At 37.9% G+C, this 16,036-nt stretch overlaps 2 protein-coding genes across 2 annotated transcripts; both read left to right on the plus strand.

Moving 5' to 3' along the window:
* Positions 1-1,679: 1,679 nt before the first annotated feature.
* LOC127620069 (proteasome subunit beta type-9-like) lies at positions 1,680-4,531 on the plus strand. The gene is made up of 6 exons (XM_052093163.1): positions 1,680-1,934; positions 2,769-2,836; positions 3,071-3,202; positions 3,360-3,489; positions 3,625-3,766; positions 4,283-4,531. Exons 1-6 carry the CDS (start codon positions 1,881-1,883, stop codon positions 4,408-4,410), a joined length of 654 nt encoding a protein of 217 aa, XP_051949123.1. The 5' UTR covers positions 1,680-1,880; the 3' UTR covers positions 4,411-4,531.
* Positions 4,532-5,336: 805 nt separating this feature from the next.
* On the plus strand, positions 5,337-10,874 carry LOC127619891 (antigen peptide transporter 2-like). Its single transcript, XM_052092921.1, has 11 exons — positions 5,337-6,010; positions 6,104-6,218; positions 6,294-6,424; positions 6,577-6,782; positions 6,911-7,108; positions 7,239-7,367; positions 8,721-8,909; positions 9,160-9,333; positions 9,486-9,645; positions 9,898-10,034; positions 10,164-10,874. Exons 1-11 carry the CDS (start codon positions 5,515-5,517, stop codon positions 10,401-10,403), a joined length of 2,175 nt encoding a protein of 724 aa, XP_051948881.1. The 5' UTR covers positions 5,337-5,514; the 3' UTR covers positions 10,404-10,874.
* The last annotated feature ends 5,162 nt before the right edge of the window (positions 10,875-16,036 follow it).

Consider the following 16,036-nt stretch of genomic DNA (forward strand, 5'->3'; position numbering starts at 1 on the left):
GGTCTTCTGCTGTTGTAGCCCATCCGCCTCAAGGTTGTGCGTGTTGTAGCTTCACAAATGCTTTGCTGCATACCTCGGTTGTAGCGAGTGGTTATTTCAGGCAAAGTTGCTCTTCTATCAGCTTGAATCAGTCAGCCCATTCTCCTCTGACCTCTAGCATCAACAAGGCATTTTCAGCCCACAGGACTGCCGCATACTGGATGTTTTCTCTTTTCACACCATTCTTTGTAAACCCTAGAAATGGTTGTGTGTGAAAATCCCAGTAACTGAGCAGATTGTGAAATACTCAGACCGGCCCGTCTGGCACCAACAACCATGCCACGCTCAAAATTGCTTAAATCACCTTTCTTTCCCATTCTGACATTCAGTTTGGAGTTCAGGAGATTGTCTTGACCAGGACCACACCCCTAAATGCATTGAAGCAACTGCCATGTGATTGGTTGATTAGATAATTGCATTAATAAGAAATTGAACAGGTGTTCCTAATAATCCTTTAGGTTAGTGTACATTGGGGTGTTCTATGATATATTTGATGTAGTTTAGATCACATTTATTGCATTATTTTAATGTTACTTGTTTTATCCCGATGATGTTCCTGGAAGGGTCATACATGATGAAGTTATCATGTGGCCTTCTTGTTACTGTGTTTAACAATACGCCCAAGGCCCTTATGCTCAAGCCCCTCCTTTACGGACAGCAACTCAAATTGGATGGGGGATGCATGTGCCATGTTCAAGGACACAGTGGTGGTGGCCGTAGGGATCGATCCAGCAACCTTCTGATTAACAGTTATGTGCTTTAGCACACTACGCCACCACCACTCCAGGTACATTAGAACTGGGGGAAAAATGGATGTTGTAAATGGAAGTTCCATAACATTTATAAGAAACTGTATAAAGCGCTGATAAATGATGTTTCTGTCTCTACAGCTTTGGCTCTGGCTATGGGTCGGGACAATGTTGGTGGTGGAGTGGTTCACCTGGTTGTGATCACTGAAGCAGGAGTTGAGCATATAGTTGTTCCTTGAGATAAACTGCCCAAGTTCCATGATGAATAGGACACAATTGTAACCCAACTGGAATCCAAATATCACTACTTGTGCATAAATGTTTGCAGATTTAAGTATTTTGATACATTCAAATCTTTCTTTTCAAACCCTTTTTGTTATTCATAATAAATATTCAAAAGTGTTATGTTGTACAGTGTGATGTCTCTTCTTACATTTTTAGCATCATTTATAAATGCATATTTGCCAATTTTATATTACTCCAGTTGCCTTATAGAAATAATCATAAATTGAAGTACAGTATGTAACAAAGACCAGGTAAAAATGAACAGAGGACATTTCAAAAAACAGTCAGTGTCTTAAATGATCTGACTTCATAATTCTCATTGTCTGACTAACACTATAAAGGGCCATTGTACACTGTTTGTTTGTGTCCCGTTGAGATCAGATACATTTATATGTAAAAAAAAAAAAATTAATTAAATATGATATTTTTTTCTATTGCATTGACATTACTGAAAGCTGAATGTAGTAAATGGGTAGTCTAAAAAATATAAACGGCTTTTCCCAAGTATCAGACCTTTTAATACTGCAGTAGATATTGCAACGCTTCGGCGTTTGAATGACTATAATAGGAACTACGTTTGTTTCACTTTCTGTTATACTCAGAAAATGGTGGAGTAAAGTAGGCGCTTTAAAAACTGCAGGTCAGACAGTACGAGGACAAATTAAATAATTTTGTATAGTGATTGAATTCTCTTGCATGAACTAGCAAGCGCTTCATTTGAGGAGTGCTATCGAGTATCGAGTCTCTTTTGGCGTCAAGCGCAGACAGGTTCCTACAGGACAGGTAGTTGCTTTCAATCCATTCAACATGGAGGAATCATTCGCAGAACCAGGCTGGCTCTCTGAGGAGGTCAAAACCGGGGTGAGTTATCGGCTCATGACCTTTAAAAGACCCAAACAAGATGCTTATTACCAGCTGAATATAAAGTATCAAAGTTTTAATATTAAAGTTGTTTGAGTCTGCGATATCGAAAACTTGCTCCAGTAACAAGATGTCCATTGTGTGAATCGTTATTAAAGGAATATTCTAGGTTTACTACGAGTCATGCTCAATCGACAGCATTTATGGCATACTTTTGAGAACAGCAAAAATGTATTTCGATGCGTCCCTCCTTTTCTTTAAAAAAGCTAAAATTTAGGTTATAGTGAGGCACTTGCAATGGAAGTGAATGGGCCGATCAGTAAACATGAAATTACACAAAAGTATAGCCACAATATGTGAAGAATATATGTGTTAACATGATTTTAGTGTGATAAAATTGTGTGCTAACCTTTACATTTTCTGTAAAGATATATCCAATTTTACAACTTTGTTGCTATGGCGTAACACCATACATTTTACAACCCTAAAATGACAGTAAAAATATGATCTAAACAGCTTTACAGCTCAAATAATACATAAGTTTTAACTTGAGTAAAGTGCTTTTATAAAATTATAAGCTTCACATTTCTGTCATTCAACCCTCCAAAAATTGGCCCCATTCTCTATCATTGGAAGTGTCTCACTGTAACCTCGATTTGTTTCTTCTTGTTTCTGAATTGATATTTTTTGTGTGTAAATCAGCATTATAGCTTAACATATATGCTGAAAATTGAGCTTAACTTGTATTTAACCCAAAATATTCCTTTAAGGATATAACCCTACCCTTGTTTTTCTTTTAAATAAATACTAGTTTGGATGTTTTTGCCATTTTAGACGACCATCATCGCTGTTACATTTGACGGTGGAGTTGTTCTTGGCTCTGACTCGCGTGTGTCTGCAGGGTAAGAGAAAACTGTGCTATAGTTTAAGTAAAGATGCAGAAGATTCAAACAATTATCAATTAGTGTTAAACTCTCCATTGGCAATTTAAACCACCGGAATAACTAAATAGTAGGAAAACTTTGTATTAAGACCTATTAAATAACATGCTTTTTGTCTCGATGGGTTGTTTCACAAGTTAGTACTGTCCAACAAAACACATGCTGAAATGCCTCTTCTCTGGAATTTGTTCTCAGGGAGTCAGTGGTGAATCGTGTTATGAACAAGCTTTCCCCCCTCCATGACAAGATCTACTGTGCTTTGTCTGGATCAGCAGCTGATGCTCAAACCATTGCTGAGATAGTCAACTACCAACTGGATGTACACAGGTATTTATCACTATTATCCTGTAGTCCTGTGTGTCTATTGTGCCATGTACCTACATATTCATTGTAATTACATTCCGATGCAATATATATTTAGAGATAATTTTCCATTATCTCAAAAATGTGCTCTATATTATACCGGAATTATGTACCTTTACAGTATTGAGGTGGAAGATTACCCACTGGTATGCTCTGCTGCTACTCTGGTGAAGAATATTTCATACAAATACAAAGAGGAACTATCAGCACATCTTATTGTTGCTGGGTGGGACAGGAAAGAAGGAGGACAGGTTAGATACAGTATTTAGTGAATAAAATGTATAGTATAATCAGTAAAGTCACAAAAGTCAGATTACAAGTCCTACAGATGTTAGATATTATAATAATTATATTGTATACGTGGCCATTTCTCCATATCCAAACAGGTGTATGCAACACTGAGTGGTTTGCTGACAAAGCAGCCTTTTGCTATTGGTGGCTCTGGGAGTTTTTACATCAATGGCTTTGTGGATGCAGAGTACAAGAAAAACATGACAAAGAGAGAATGCCAAGATTTTGTTGTGAACGGTAAGGGTTGTTTTCAATATAATATACAAATGCATTTTTAGAATAACTTTGGGTCATTTAGTAAAGGAGGCAGCACCTAATATAGCAGCAGTGACTTGAACCAAGCATGTTCAAATGTTGCTTAATATCAAACAAAAAATATATATATTTTTGGCCTATTTTCCTTAACACTGTAGCTATCTATATTTTGGACTGTTCTGCACTGAATAGTGCAGATGATGCCACAACATTTCAACTCAGGTCACTTCTTTAACTTCACAATTATTTTGGTTTACTTCTTTGGCAAAAGATGGATCCCCAAGATTAATTTTAACTGGACAACCTCCCCTTAGATGTGTTGCTTCTCATATTTTATTATTGACTATATCTGATTTATTTATATAACTGTACAATGAATGAAGATTAGCATAGCATGCCTAACAGATTGACAGGAGTTCAGATAATTCTAAAGAATTCTATTCCCACTCGTAATCTGTGTCTGTAAAATGTTAAAGCTCTCTCTATCTCTCCGTCTAGCACTCACTCTGGCGATGGGTCGAGATGGCTCAAGTGGAGGTGTTGCATATGTTGTCACCATTGACCAAGATGGAACAGAAGAGAAGTGTGTCTTAGGAAATGAACTACCCAAATTTTTTGACGAGTGACAAAAAGGACTTTGTTCTTAAATTAAGGATGTTGCATGTTAACACACCAACTGTATACTTGTAAACTTCTTAAACAGAGCAAGACAACATACAGCATATTAAAATTGTGCAGATTCAACTGTATCAGAATCAGTTTTGGTCATTCAACCAGGGAAGAATTATGACTTGCAATGGCCCTGGGGCCAATTACCTCCAAGGACCCCCCTCCACACAAAAGTTGTTGCGGTGGGTGGTGGTGCCATTATGCTTTCAAGGGCCCCCTGGTAGTCAAGGGCCCCTGGGCACTGGCCCCATTGGCCTGGTCGGTAATCCGTCCCTCCATTCAACACAAGTACAAACACACACATACACCTACACAAACTGCTGTATTAGCTTTGATTCACAAAAATATTAGAGTTGTTTAACTGTCACAAAAACATTTTGGAGTAAGAGAGTTTCAATAAATATTTTGTGGTAAGCAACATTATGCCACAAATGTTGTTGATTGAGCTCAACTTGTATGGAACCCCTAATATTCCTTTGTTTTGAAAATGTAAGTATTATATATTAAGTATTATATAAGTAGCCTATTGTAATTATTCCCTGAATAAATAGAAAGTAGGGGTAGACCTGCTGAAAAAAAAATAATAATAATCTAAAACCAGCCTAAAATGATAGACTGGTTTTAGCTCATTTAAGATGGTCATTCAGGCTGGTCAAGCCCGGAGTAAAAAAAAACACCTAAAACCAGTAAACTGACCCTCTAAATTTGAAAATAAATACTTACAATCGATTTGATTGCATGTTAAAATTAAAACGTTGCATACGCTGCGTATGCAACGTTCTAAAAACGTTCTAAACGCGTCTATAATTTTGTGTGATTTGGAAGGAAAACCCCTAATCCCGCGTACTCGAAAGTGAAAGCATAATAAAGTCGGTGTACTGAACTAACCCTGCGCAATGTGAAAGATGAAGAGGGAGTTGAGAGGACTACATCGTTAAAGGTCGAAGCACGGGAGAAAACGTAATAATAATAACAACTACAACCAAAAATATCTTATGTTTATTTGAGAGTAGGTTATGCGCGTTGGTTATTTCCCAAGGTAGCTGATTTATACAAGTAACATGCGGACAGTTTTGACGTTCGCGTGTATATTATGTGTGGACATAATTATCGTTTACACTCTGGACCTCGGTGGAACTTTATTGAAAACTCGTCCAAGGTATCTTGATCTTAGTCTGTTACGCCAGTGGGCTGAATCTGGGTTGCGATGCACGCTACTGTTCGCAGGATCCCTCTTCTTTAAAGATCTGACGGATCCGTTGATAAGACGATGGATTGCAGTCCACTGTTTTATAGGTTCGGTGTATGAAACCGGACGCTCGACCATGTTTGGTAACTATCGGCTAGATAAATTCAATATGTGGATTGTCGGTACCGTAGCTGCTGCTTTAGCTTGTTTGTTTTGGGAGATAACTTTGCCTGACACGAATGGAGAAGGTAACAGTAAAGCGAGCAAACAGAAGGCAAGAGTACTCTTCATGAGGGTCATCCGTTTCTACAAACCCGACAACATATTATTATGTGGAGCTTTTGTCTTTCTGGCCTTAGCTGTCCTCTGTAAGTAGTCCTTGTATTTACTTAACGTATACATTTAAAGTGTAATGTAAACCTGCAATGTAAAGTCACGTGCTGCATTTTTATGGATTTCAGGTGAGATGTTCATCCCACTATACACAGGAGAAGTGATTGACATTTTAGGTTCCAAGTACCAGTGGGATAACTTTAGATTTGCTATCATTCTCATGGGATTATTCTCATTGGGAAGGTTGGTGCAGCAAAACATATGTGCTATATTACTAAATTTCCATTCAATATCCTAATGTATGATGTTTGTGTTCAGTTCTTTCAGCGCAGGTTGTCGAGGAGGCCTCTTCATGTGTGCCATCAATAGCTTTACTTGCCGAGTCAAGGTGCAACTGTTTGGGTCCATTGTCAGACAGGACATTGGCTTCTTTGAGACCATCAAGACAGGTAGATCCACTACAGTTGCCACTGCATTACAGTCTTCTGCAAACAACAACAGACCCAACTGTGTGTTTGTTTACCAGTCCAAATCAGTGTGATGCCATTTTCTTTATAGTCTGGACTAAATTGCCATTAACTCCACTAAATCTGTCTTTCAGGTGATATCACATCTAGACTGTCCACAGACACCACTTTGATGGGCCGGGCTGTTGCCCTGAATGTCAACGTTCTTCTGCGGACCATGATAAAGACCCTGGGCATGCTTTATCTGATGTTGAGCCTGTCTTGGAAGCTCACACTACTAATGTTGATGGAGACACCACTGACAGGCTTACTGCAGAACATATATGACACCCATTATCAGGTATAGTCCCCCAGGACTATCTGATTAAAGCAAGAAATAGAAGGCCAATTTTGAAATAATAATTGCTATAGGTGTCAATCATTGTCAATCGTTGTTTAGTAGTTTGTACGTTTTTATGGCCTTCTCAGAGGCTGTCAAAAGAAGTTCAGGACTCCATGGCACATGCTAATGAAACTGCTGGGGAGGCCGTTTCAGGCATCAGGACTGTAAAGAGTTTCAGGATGGAACTGGGGGAAGCCCGACGCTATGATGTCCGCTTGATGGACACTCATAATCTTAAGACCCGACGGGACACAGTCAGGGCAGTTTACCTGCTGGTTAGGCGGGTTAGTATGGGGTTATTGTGCAAATTATGTTTGTGAATATTTTCTTTGAAGCACATTTAAAACAAAATATCTGTATATGTTGATATGGATATTAAACTATTCTTTTTGCCTGTGTTTGTGTGCTTTGCAGGTGACAGAATTAGGGATGAAGGTGGCCATGTTGTACTATGGGAGGCTCTTTATCCAATATGGACAGATGAGCACAGGAAATCTTGTCTCCTTCATTCTCTATCAGTCAGACCTTGGAGACAATATTAGGGTATGGTTCTGCCTTATGGCAGTGGCTTTTACGCTTTCTTTCACAAATATTTAGCTTCTGTCCGTCAAAAAGTTTGTATATTGCTTGTTTGTAAATTAGACATATAGGCTTCTCATGCTTTCATATTGGCCAGAGCCAGAGAGGTTAAGACCTCAGAGGTCCAGTCCTATTTTTCTTTACACTGCAGATGCTTTCTTTCCTAAATGACCAACTCAAAAGTGTGTAAAGAGAGGTGTATTTATGACGACCACAGCAAAAAAATTTATTCAAAAGACAATGACTCAACAAAACATTTTGTTGTTGTTTGAGTAGATAAATTAGCTTGGTTAGCTGGATGGAAACACCAAGATGCAAATAAAATCTCCAAAATGTGCATTAAAAATGTATAGAATCACTTGAGATGGATACAATTTAATCAATAAGCAGAAATGTGCATAAACTATAATATAAACACATTTACTGAATAAACTCATATAAAATGTATTATTAATACAAGATTCGCATCAAAAAAGTAATGTGACTGAATAAGTCATAACTGGTCTAACCAGAGGACCTATTATGTTGCATCTGAAATGTTGATCTGGTCATTTAAAAATAACAGTGTTTTGAAAATCAAAATCTGAGCAAATAAGTTGAATACAAATTTGACCTGTGCCGAAGAGCAGGTTTATTGAAACTTTTGAAAAATATATTACAGATTATAAACAGCAGAGACTTAACGAAGGAGGAACACACATACATAAAGCTCCCAGACATGAGACAAAGCTCTTTACAGTGTCTTGTCTGCATGCTTAAATCACATTTACATTTATTATGCATTTGGCAGACGCTTTTATCCAAAGCGACTTACAGTGCACTTATTACAGGGCCAATCCCCCCGGAGCAACCTGGAGTTAAGTGCCTTGCTCAAGGACACAATGGTGGTGGCTGTGGGGATCGAACCAGCGAACTTCTGATTACCAGATTACTAGTTATGTGCTTTAGACCACTACCACCACCACCACACCCACACCCACACCCAGTGGGTCAAACACACCCACACCCAGTGGGTCAAATTAAATCACACTGTCCAAATCACAGAAATCACAGGGCCCTAAGAAAATGTAGGGCATGTTTTCTGTATTTGTTCTTGATCTAGAGGGTCAATAGATACCCAAGACTGAGGCAATGTTCTTACTATCCACATACTTACTTTTAAAATATCTACTTATAAAAGAATAGGTTTCCCTGGTATCACATAAAGCTGCAGCCCTCACAACTCACAACTACATTTAATTAAAAAAACATGCTGGAAGCTTACCAGAAGCTGCACAACTTATATTAATAACTGCAAAATCTTTATCTCAATCCCAGACTGTGATATATATCTTTGGAGACATGCTGAACTCAGTGGGTGCAGCTGGTAAGGTGTTCGAGTACCTTGATCGAAAGCCCATGGTCAGTACTGATGGTAACCTGCAGCCCAATGTTCTCAAGGGACACGTCAATTTTCTGGACCTTACCTTCTCTTATCCCAGAAGACCCGACCAGAACGTGTTAAAGGTACAGCTCTTAGATGGGACACTAAATTAATCTCTCTTGATCATTGTAAACACTGACAAGCCTCCCAGACAATTCACATAAATCTAAAATGTGAATAAATAAACTATCTGTATTATGTGAAATATGTTGTGTACTGTACACAAAGTTATGTATATTGGCATTTTCACATCAAGAAGTACCCGCATTCTTACATTAATTCAAATAATTTACTTTATTACTGAATTTACCTTTCCTTTTCCTTTGTTTTCAGAACTTCTCTCTTGAATTGAAGCCGGGTCAGATGACTGCTCTGGTGGGAATGTCAGGTGGCGGTAAGAGTACATGTGTAAGTCTTCTGGAGAGATTTTATCAGCCTCAGCAGGGACAGATTCTGCTAGACGGGCAACCACTACAGAACTATCAGCATAACTACATACACAGCAAGGTGACTACATTGATAACTCAAAAACATATTTCTGTTTGTACAAAAGTGGTTTCATTTCTTGCCACCATGGTTCAAACTACCTCTGAGTTGACATGTAGACAAAATAACCAAATGCTTCCAATCTGTACTGTACAAAATATCCTATTTTTCAGATAGCAATGGTGGGTCAGGAGCCTGTACTTTTCTCGGGTACCGTACGGGACAATATCACCTATGGGTTGCCTGACTGTTCAATGGAGAGAGTAAAGGAAGCTGCCAGTAAAGCCAATGCCCATGCCTTCATCAGCAAACTGGAAAATGGCTATGACACAGGTAGGTGAACTGCTTTTAGCTTCTCTGCCAGTCTAAGCTGGTCTAATCAGCATGACCTTATGAAAAACTTAATTTAAGTCATTTTTAGCATTACTGATATTTTCACTGGTTTCCTTTCATTTGCACTTACTCTGTATATTATGTAAGGGAAGGCTCTAGATTTGGGCGTGTAAAGTCAAGGGAAAAATCCCATGTGTTTTTAATAGTCATGCAAGTACATACACATTAACCGAATCTTGTTTCATGTGTCAGATGTAGGAGAGCGTGGTAATCTGCTCTCAGGGGGTCAGAAGCAGCGCATTGCCATCGCCAGAGCTCTGATCAGACAACCTCAGGTCCTCATACTGGATGAAGTGACCAGCTCCCTGGACACTGAAAGTGAACAAATGGTAAAATATGACTGTTTAGTATAAATACAAACAGTATTTACATATGCATACATGCATACATATGTGCACAGATCGGGACTAACTCTAACTATTGAAAGATTTCTTAATAAATATTTTATTTTTCCACAGGTACAACAAGCCCTGGCCAGTTGCCCCACCCAGACATTGCTTGTGATTGCTCATAGGCTTAAGACCATTGAGAAGGCAGATCAGATAGTTGTGATTGACAGCGGGCAGGTGGTGGAGCAAGGCACTCATAATGAACTGATGGATAGGAAGGGAAGTTACTATAAATTGAAAGAGAGGCTCTTTAATGATGATAACACAGCCAACCAAGATATACAAAAATCGGACACAATAAAAGTCTAATAGTCTGTAGCAAAATATTGTACTTGTGCGTAATATACAAAAATGTTTGTAAATACTTGTCTTTACCTACACAATCAATTTCTTAAAGATCAGTGTAAAATAAACCTTGCAATGATAATCAGTCAAAGTGTTTTATCAACAAATTATTTAAAACAATTATGTAAAAATGTGACTGGAATGTGTTGGAATTGTGCAAAGTTGTAATATTTGATTGTGTATAAATATCAGGTTTTCTAATATAGTATATAACCTGTTTGTTGCAGATTTTACTATGAACTACAGTATAATCATTTTAGGTTATGCTCATCTCTAAAACATTTCATCTGCTAAAAAATAGCTCTTTATGAGTGCAAACTTCTGACTTTGTTTTTATTCATTCATTATCTATTAATCACAAATGATTCTGCCAAGTCATGGAAATTCACTACTCAAAAGGCTCATTCAGGATTCATTTTCAAATAAAAAGAAATGTATATGCTAAACCATATGTTTGGGCTTGTAGGCTGTCTCGTGGCACAAAAAGAGCTGGAAAGACAATATTGTTGTTTTGCCTGGTTATACATTTGTATGTTTGACTTGGTGCTTGGCTGTACCTGGCACATGGTGTGTTGTACCCTCCCCTAATGCCAATGGGACAGGTCTCATTTATAATGCTGCCAACCAGGGGCAGACTGGCCGTCAGGAGCACCGGGTGTTTTCCCAGTGGGCCACTGGGTAATTTGGGCTTGTGTCCTGAAAATATATGCTACCCATCAGGATGTGCTTCCAGGATTAGGGTTTAGTGCAGCCTCACACCATATGATAGTTATGCTGGTAGCACATCCTGATAGGTATAATCTGCCTGACAAGATGTGCTACTTAGATTTTTAACACATTTCTTGCTGTTGTTGTACATACGGACAGGTTCTCCCATGCCTCCCAACATGTTCTACCCATGTTTTACATATCACTGTTTTTACTGCTGGTAGCACATCCTGAGCAGGTAGCACAGTTTATCAGAACACCGGCCTGTCAGGCGGTATTGGTGGCCATCCTGGGCTCCAACATGCCCGTGCGGACTACATTTCAGATGCACATTCAAATAAAAACTATGGTAGAGCCAATACAATAGCTAACATTTAGAAATTATTTACACAACATAACGCATGTCCATATATTTGAATTAACTCTGTGCCTCGCGTGGACCTCATTATTTGACATACAAATCACAATAATAGTGACAACCGAAGACAGCATATTAAGTATAAGATGTGCTCTGAATAATCACAAAATTACAAATAACTGAAGTTACAACAAATACAATAACAGCAGTGTATATAAAATTTGCAAACGGTAAAGCTATGATCAGTACATAGTCATTAAGATAATTCATTCATAAAGCAGGGAGCTGCTTGCTGAATAATGCTCATGCCTTATAAAAATGCAGACAATAAGTGAAACATGTTACTTTGTGGCTATTTGAATCTTTGAGGCGTACTTTGATTGAAGGATATCAGAAACAGCATTGGGGTTTTCACTTTTTTTCAAGAATAATCTGGGGAAGGAATTAAAACACTGCAGATATAAAGATGCAACAAACTCACACAGAGTGAAAATATGAGCAATCAATCTGCAAAATATCTGCAAAGTTCTACACTTTAAGAGGTTTTTTTTATTTTGTTTTACATATATTTAGATTTACTTAACTTAACATCTTTACATTTACATTTATGCATTTGGCAGACGCTTTTATCCAGAGCGACTTACAGTGCACTTATTACAGAGACAATCCCCCCGGAGCAACCTGGAGTTAAGTGCCTTGCTCAAGGACACAATGGTGGTGGTTGTGGGGATCGAACCAGCAACCTTCTGATTTACAGTTATGCGCTTTAGTCAACTGCACCACCACAACACACCTTTATGTTGGGGAAAAAGTTTATTTACTTTTTTTAATGTTTAAAAGTTATTCAATTTGTTGCACTATGGGGTCCATTGTCATGACTAGCAGTCAATAGAAATGTCTTTTTACACAAAGATTTTAAATTGAGCCAGAAAATGAAATCAATGAGGCTGTGTGTTATGGTGTGGTATGTTGTGTTGTGGGCCAGAAGTGCAAGGAAAGATCACTGGACGTGAATGAGTTAAGTGTTTGCAGAAACAAGCCAGTGAAGATGCACAATTGGTTTTGAAAAATCATGTGACTTTCTTGAAATGCCCAAGTTCCCAGGTGCCTGGCAGAACCGGTTTGCCAATGTCGATCTGGCAAAATCTGCCAGGCTTGGTTGATAGTGAATAGTGAGTCTCGTATACAAAAACATGATATTTTAGTAAGAGTGTGCATATGCATATTATTTTCTCTCAATCCCTGAGTAATGACAAAAAGTTATGCAGTTTTTCAGTGCTTGTTTATTTTTTATTTTCTTAAAACTAAAAAGTATTTTTAATAGTTGTCAGTGTTTGTGCAGGGAAGAGAGGAGAGAGTGAGGATCCAAACGCAGAACTTGAATTATGAGCAAAAAAGGGGGATACACGAAGGAAGGAGGAATAACAAGGAGGAGGAGGAATAAGAAGGAGAAATTATAATAATAATGAATAGGAAGAAGGAAGGAATAAGAAATAAGACGAAAGAATAATAAGGAAAATTAAGAAGAAGGAATAAGAAAAAAAGAAGGAATAAGAAGAAGAGAAAAGAAGAAGGAATAAGAAATAAGAGTTTACTTCCACATTGTTTCTTTGTCAAACAGCAATGTCAAATGTAAATCTAGTCAATCACTAAAACAACAGCACCACCTTAGCTAACAAATAGCACATATAATATTTATGTGTACACGCATATCCGATACTGATAATTCACAATCAATGCACAGAAAATGTACATGATGTAGACATTTGAATTAATATGGCGCTCATTTTTCTTGTAATAAACAAAGAAATCCTATCATCCTTTGATAGTAAACTTAAACAGATATGAATTCATAAAAATATGATTTATAGAAGAGGAACTATATACACTTACATAACTCATGTCACTAAAGACCCTATTCACTTTTGGTGAAACATTTACAAAAAAGTTTGAAGAATACTAAAGTAGTTTCATTTTGTAGAATACAAATTTTGTAGAATTTTTGTAATTAATTTTGTAGAATACTCCACAAAATGAATGCGTTAAAGCAGGTGGAATGAGGTCCCGAGTCACTAAAGACCCGAGGTATGCATTTAAGGGTTAAAGCTATTGACCTTTTTATTGAACTTATTTGTTGATGACTGACAAGGCACATGCAGGAGAAACATATACATAGGAACAATGGACATTTTCTCGTTTTTTAGGTACTTTTTTCTTTTAACCACAAACATGCTAAAAGAAAATGAAAGAAAAGAACAAACCAAAACAAACAAGGCAACATACAGTACAAGAACTCCTCACTCTAATTTACGAAAACAGCATCTTTTTTTTGTGTTGCACGCAAGAGTTTGTATTTAAAGCATCTTTTTCATTTCTCCCTTAGTCCTGACAAAGCAGCTTTTCTTTTGTTTTCATGAATAATCACGCCACCGGTGAATGACTCAATGACAATGATGGTGGGGTGGGGAGGAAATAATAGATGGATGCAAAGTAACCTGATCAGTAAAGATAGTTTTACTGAAACTGGGTCAGTATTTATTCCTAACAATCATAATAAAAAAATAATAAAATGTTATTGTAACTGATAGAGCTGGGAAACTTGGAGAAATGTTCATTATTTAAGAAAGTGTTTTCTACAAAGATTTGAAAGAACCTGCTACAATGAGTTATCACATATATCTGAAATATAAACAAATGATGGATGGATGGATGGATGGATGGATAGATAGATAGAAAGAAGAGAAACAGGATAGATAGATAGATAGATAGATAGATAGATAGATAGATAGATAGATAGATAGATAGATAGATAGATAGATAGATAGATAGATAGATAGATAGATAGAATTAAAAATTTTGTCTCACATTTCTATACAACACAATCAGTTCAGTAGTGAATCTTATGTTGTAATGACAATGTCACGATTCATATTTCTTCACTTCAATATGTTCCACTTGGTTTTGGTGTATAGCCAGTGCAATTTCATGTTGTACATTTTCACTCAAATGTACCAGACAGTAGCAGGGCTGGACTGGTAATCTGGCATACCGGGCAGTTTCCCGGCGACACACTTTGGGGCTGATCAGGGGCGGACTGGCCATTGGGAGAACTGAGCAGGCTGGTGGGTCGGCCGCAAAACGGACCACAAAATGGCGCCACAATATGCAGAAAAGGACAGCGAACATCCCCCCAGTATAACGTATAAAAAGTTGCTGTTTGGATTTAAATAAGCAGATACTTAAGATCCTCTGATTGGATCACTATTGCGGTGATTAATATGTTTCAGCTGGCAACAATTCGTTTAACCTTAACTGATGCAGAGTGTAGCTTCCCATTAAACAACCATGTCGGAAGACGTATCCCGTGGTCGTGGAAAAGATGTTACTGTGTTTCAGAAGGGGCAAATTATTGGCCTGCAACTTGAAAACAACTAAGGAGATTGCTAAAATCACTAGAATTTGGTTAAGAACTGTCCAATGCATTGTTTAAACCTGGAAATATAGTGGTTAATCGTCAGCTTCGCTGAAGAAATATGGTTGCCAAAAAAATCTTTGGAGATCACTAAAACGCTTCGTGTGAAGTTGCATCGTAAAAATTCGACAGTAGAACTCACGGCTATGTTTAATAGTGAAATTAAGAGCATTTCCACACACACAATGCAACAAGAAGTTACAGGATTGGACTAAACAGCTGTGTGGCCACAAGAAAGCCACTTGTTAGTGAAGCTAATATGAAAAAACTACTTCAATTTGCTAGGGAGCATAAAGATTGGACTGTGGAGCAATGGGCCAAAAAAGGTAATGTGGTCTGATGAGTCCAGATTTACCCTATTCCAACATGATAGGCACGAGAAGAAAAGAAGCGCATGAAGCGATGCACCCGTCATCATAGTGCCCACTGTACAAGCCTCTGGAGGCAGTGTTATGATCTGGGGTTGCTTCAGTTGGTCAGGTCTAGGCTCAGCAACGCTATGTGGCAACAAATTAAGCCAGCTGAATTCCTGAATGAACTGAATGACCAGGTTATCGCATCAATGGATTTTTTCTTCCCTGGATATTCCAGGACAACAATGCCAAGATTCATCGAATTATGAAAGAGTGGTTCAGGGAGCTTGAGGAATAATTTTCTCAAATGAATTGGTCACCACAGAGTCCTGACCTTAACCCCATTGAATGGCTTTGTGATGTGCTGGAGAAGACCTAACAGAGTGCTTCGACTGTCCCGTCATCAATATAGGATCTCGGCCAAAAATGTATGCAACTCTGGACAGAAATACATTTTGTGATGTTGCATAAGGTTGTCGAAACAACAACGTGTGCTGTAATTAAAGCTAAAGGTGGTCCAACTAAATATTAGAGTATGCAACTTTTTTTTTTTTTGGTCAGGTAGTGCACAATTACTAAAAAAAAAAATACATGATCAGCCTCTCTATTTAACTTTAAAGGCAAATATGAGCTATGAACATTTGAGCAGGCCATCCGTGGCAGAGTGCCATTTAAGTTTGGTATTGGACTGATAATCCCCTAATGT

The sequence above is a fragment of the Xyrauchen texanus genome, chromosome 26 (assembly GCF_025860055.1).
Source record: "Xyrauchen texanus isolate HMW12.3.18 chromosome 26, RBS_HiC_50CHRs, whole genome shotgun sequence".
Lineage (NCBI taxonomy): Eukaryota > Metazoa > Chordata > Actinopteri > Cypriniformes > Catostomidae > Xyrauchen > Xyrauchen texanus.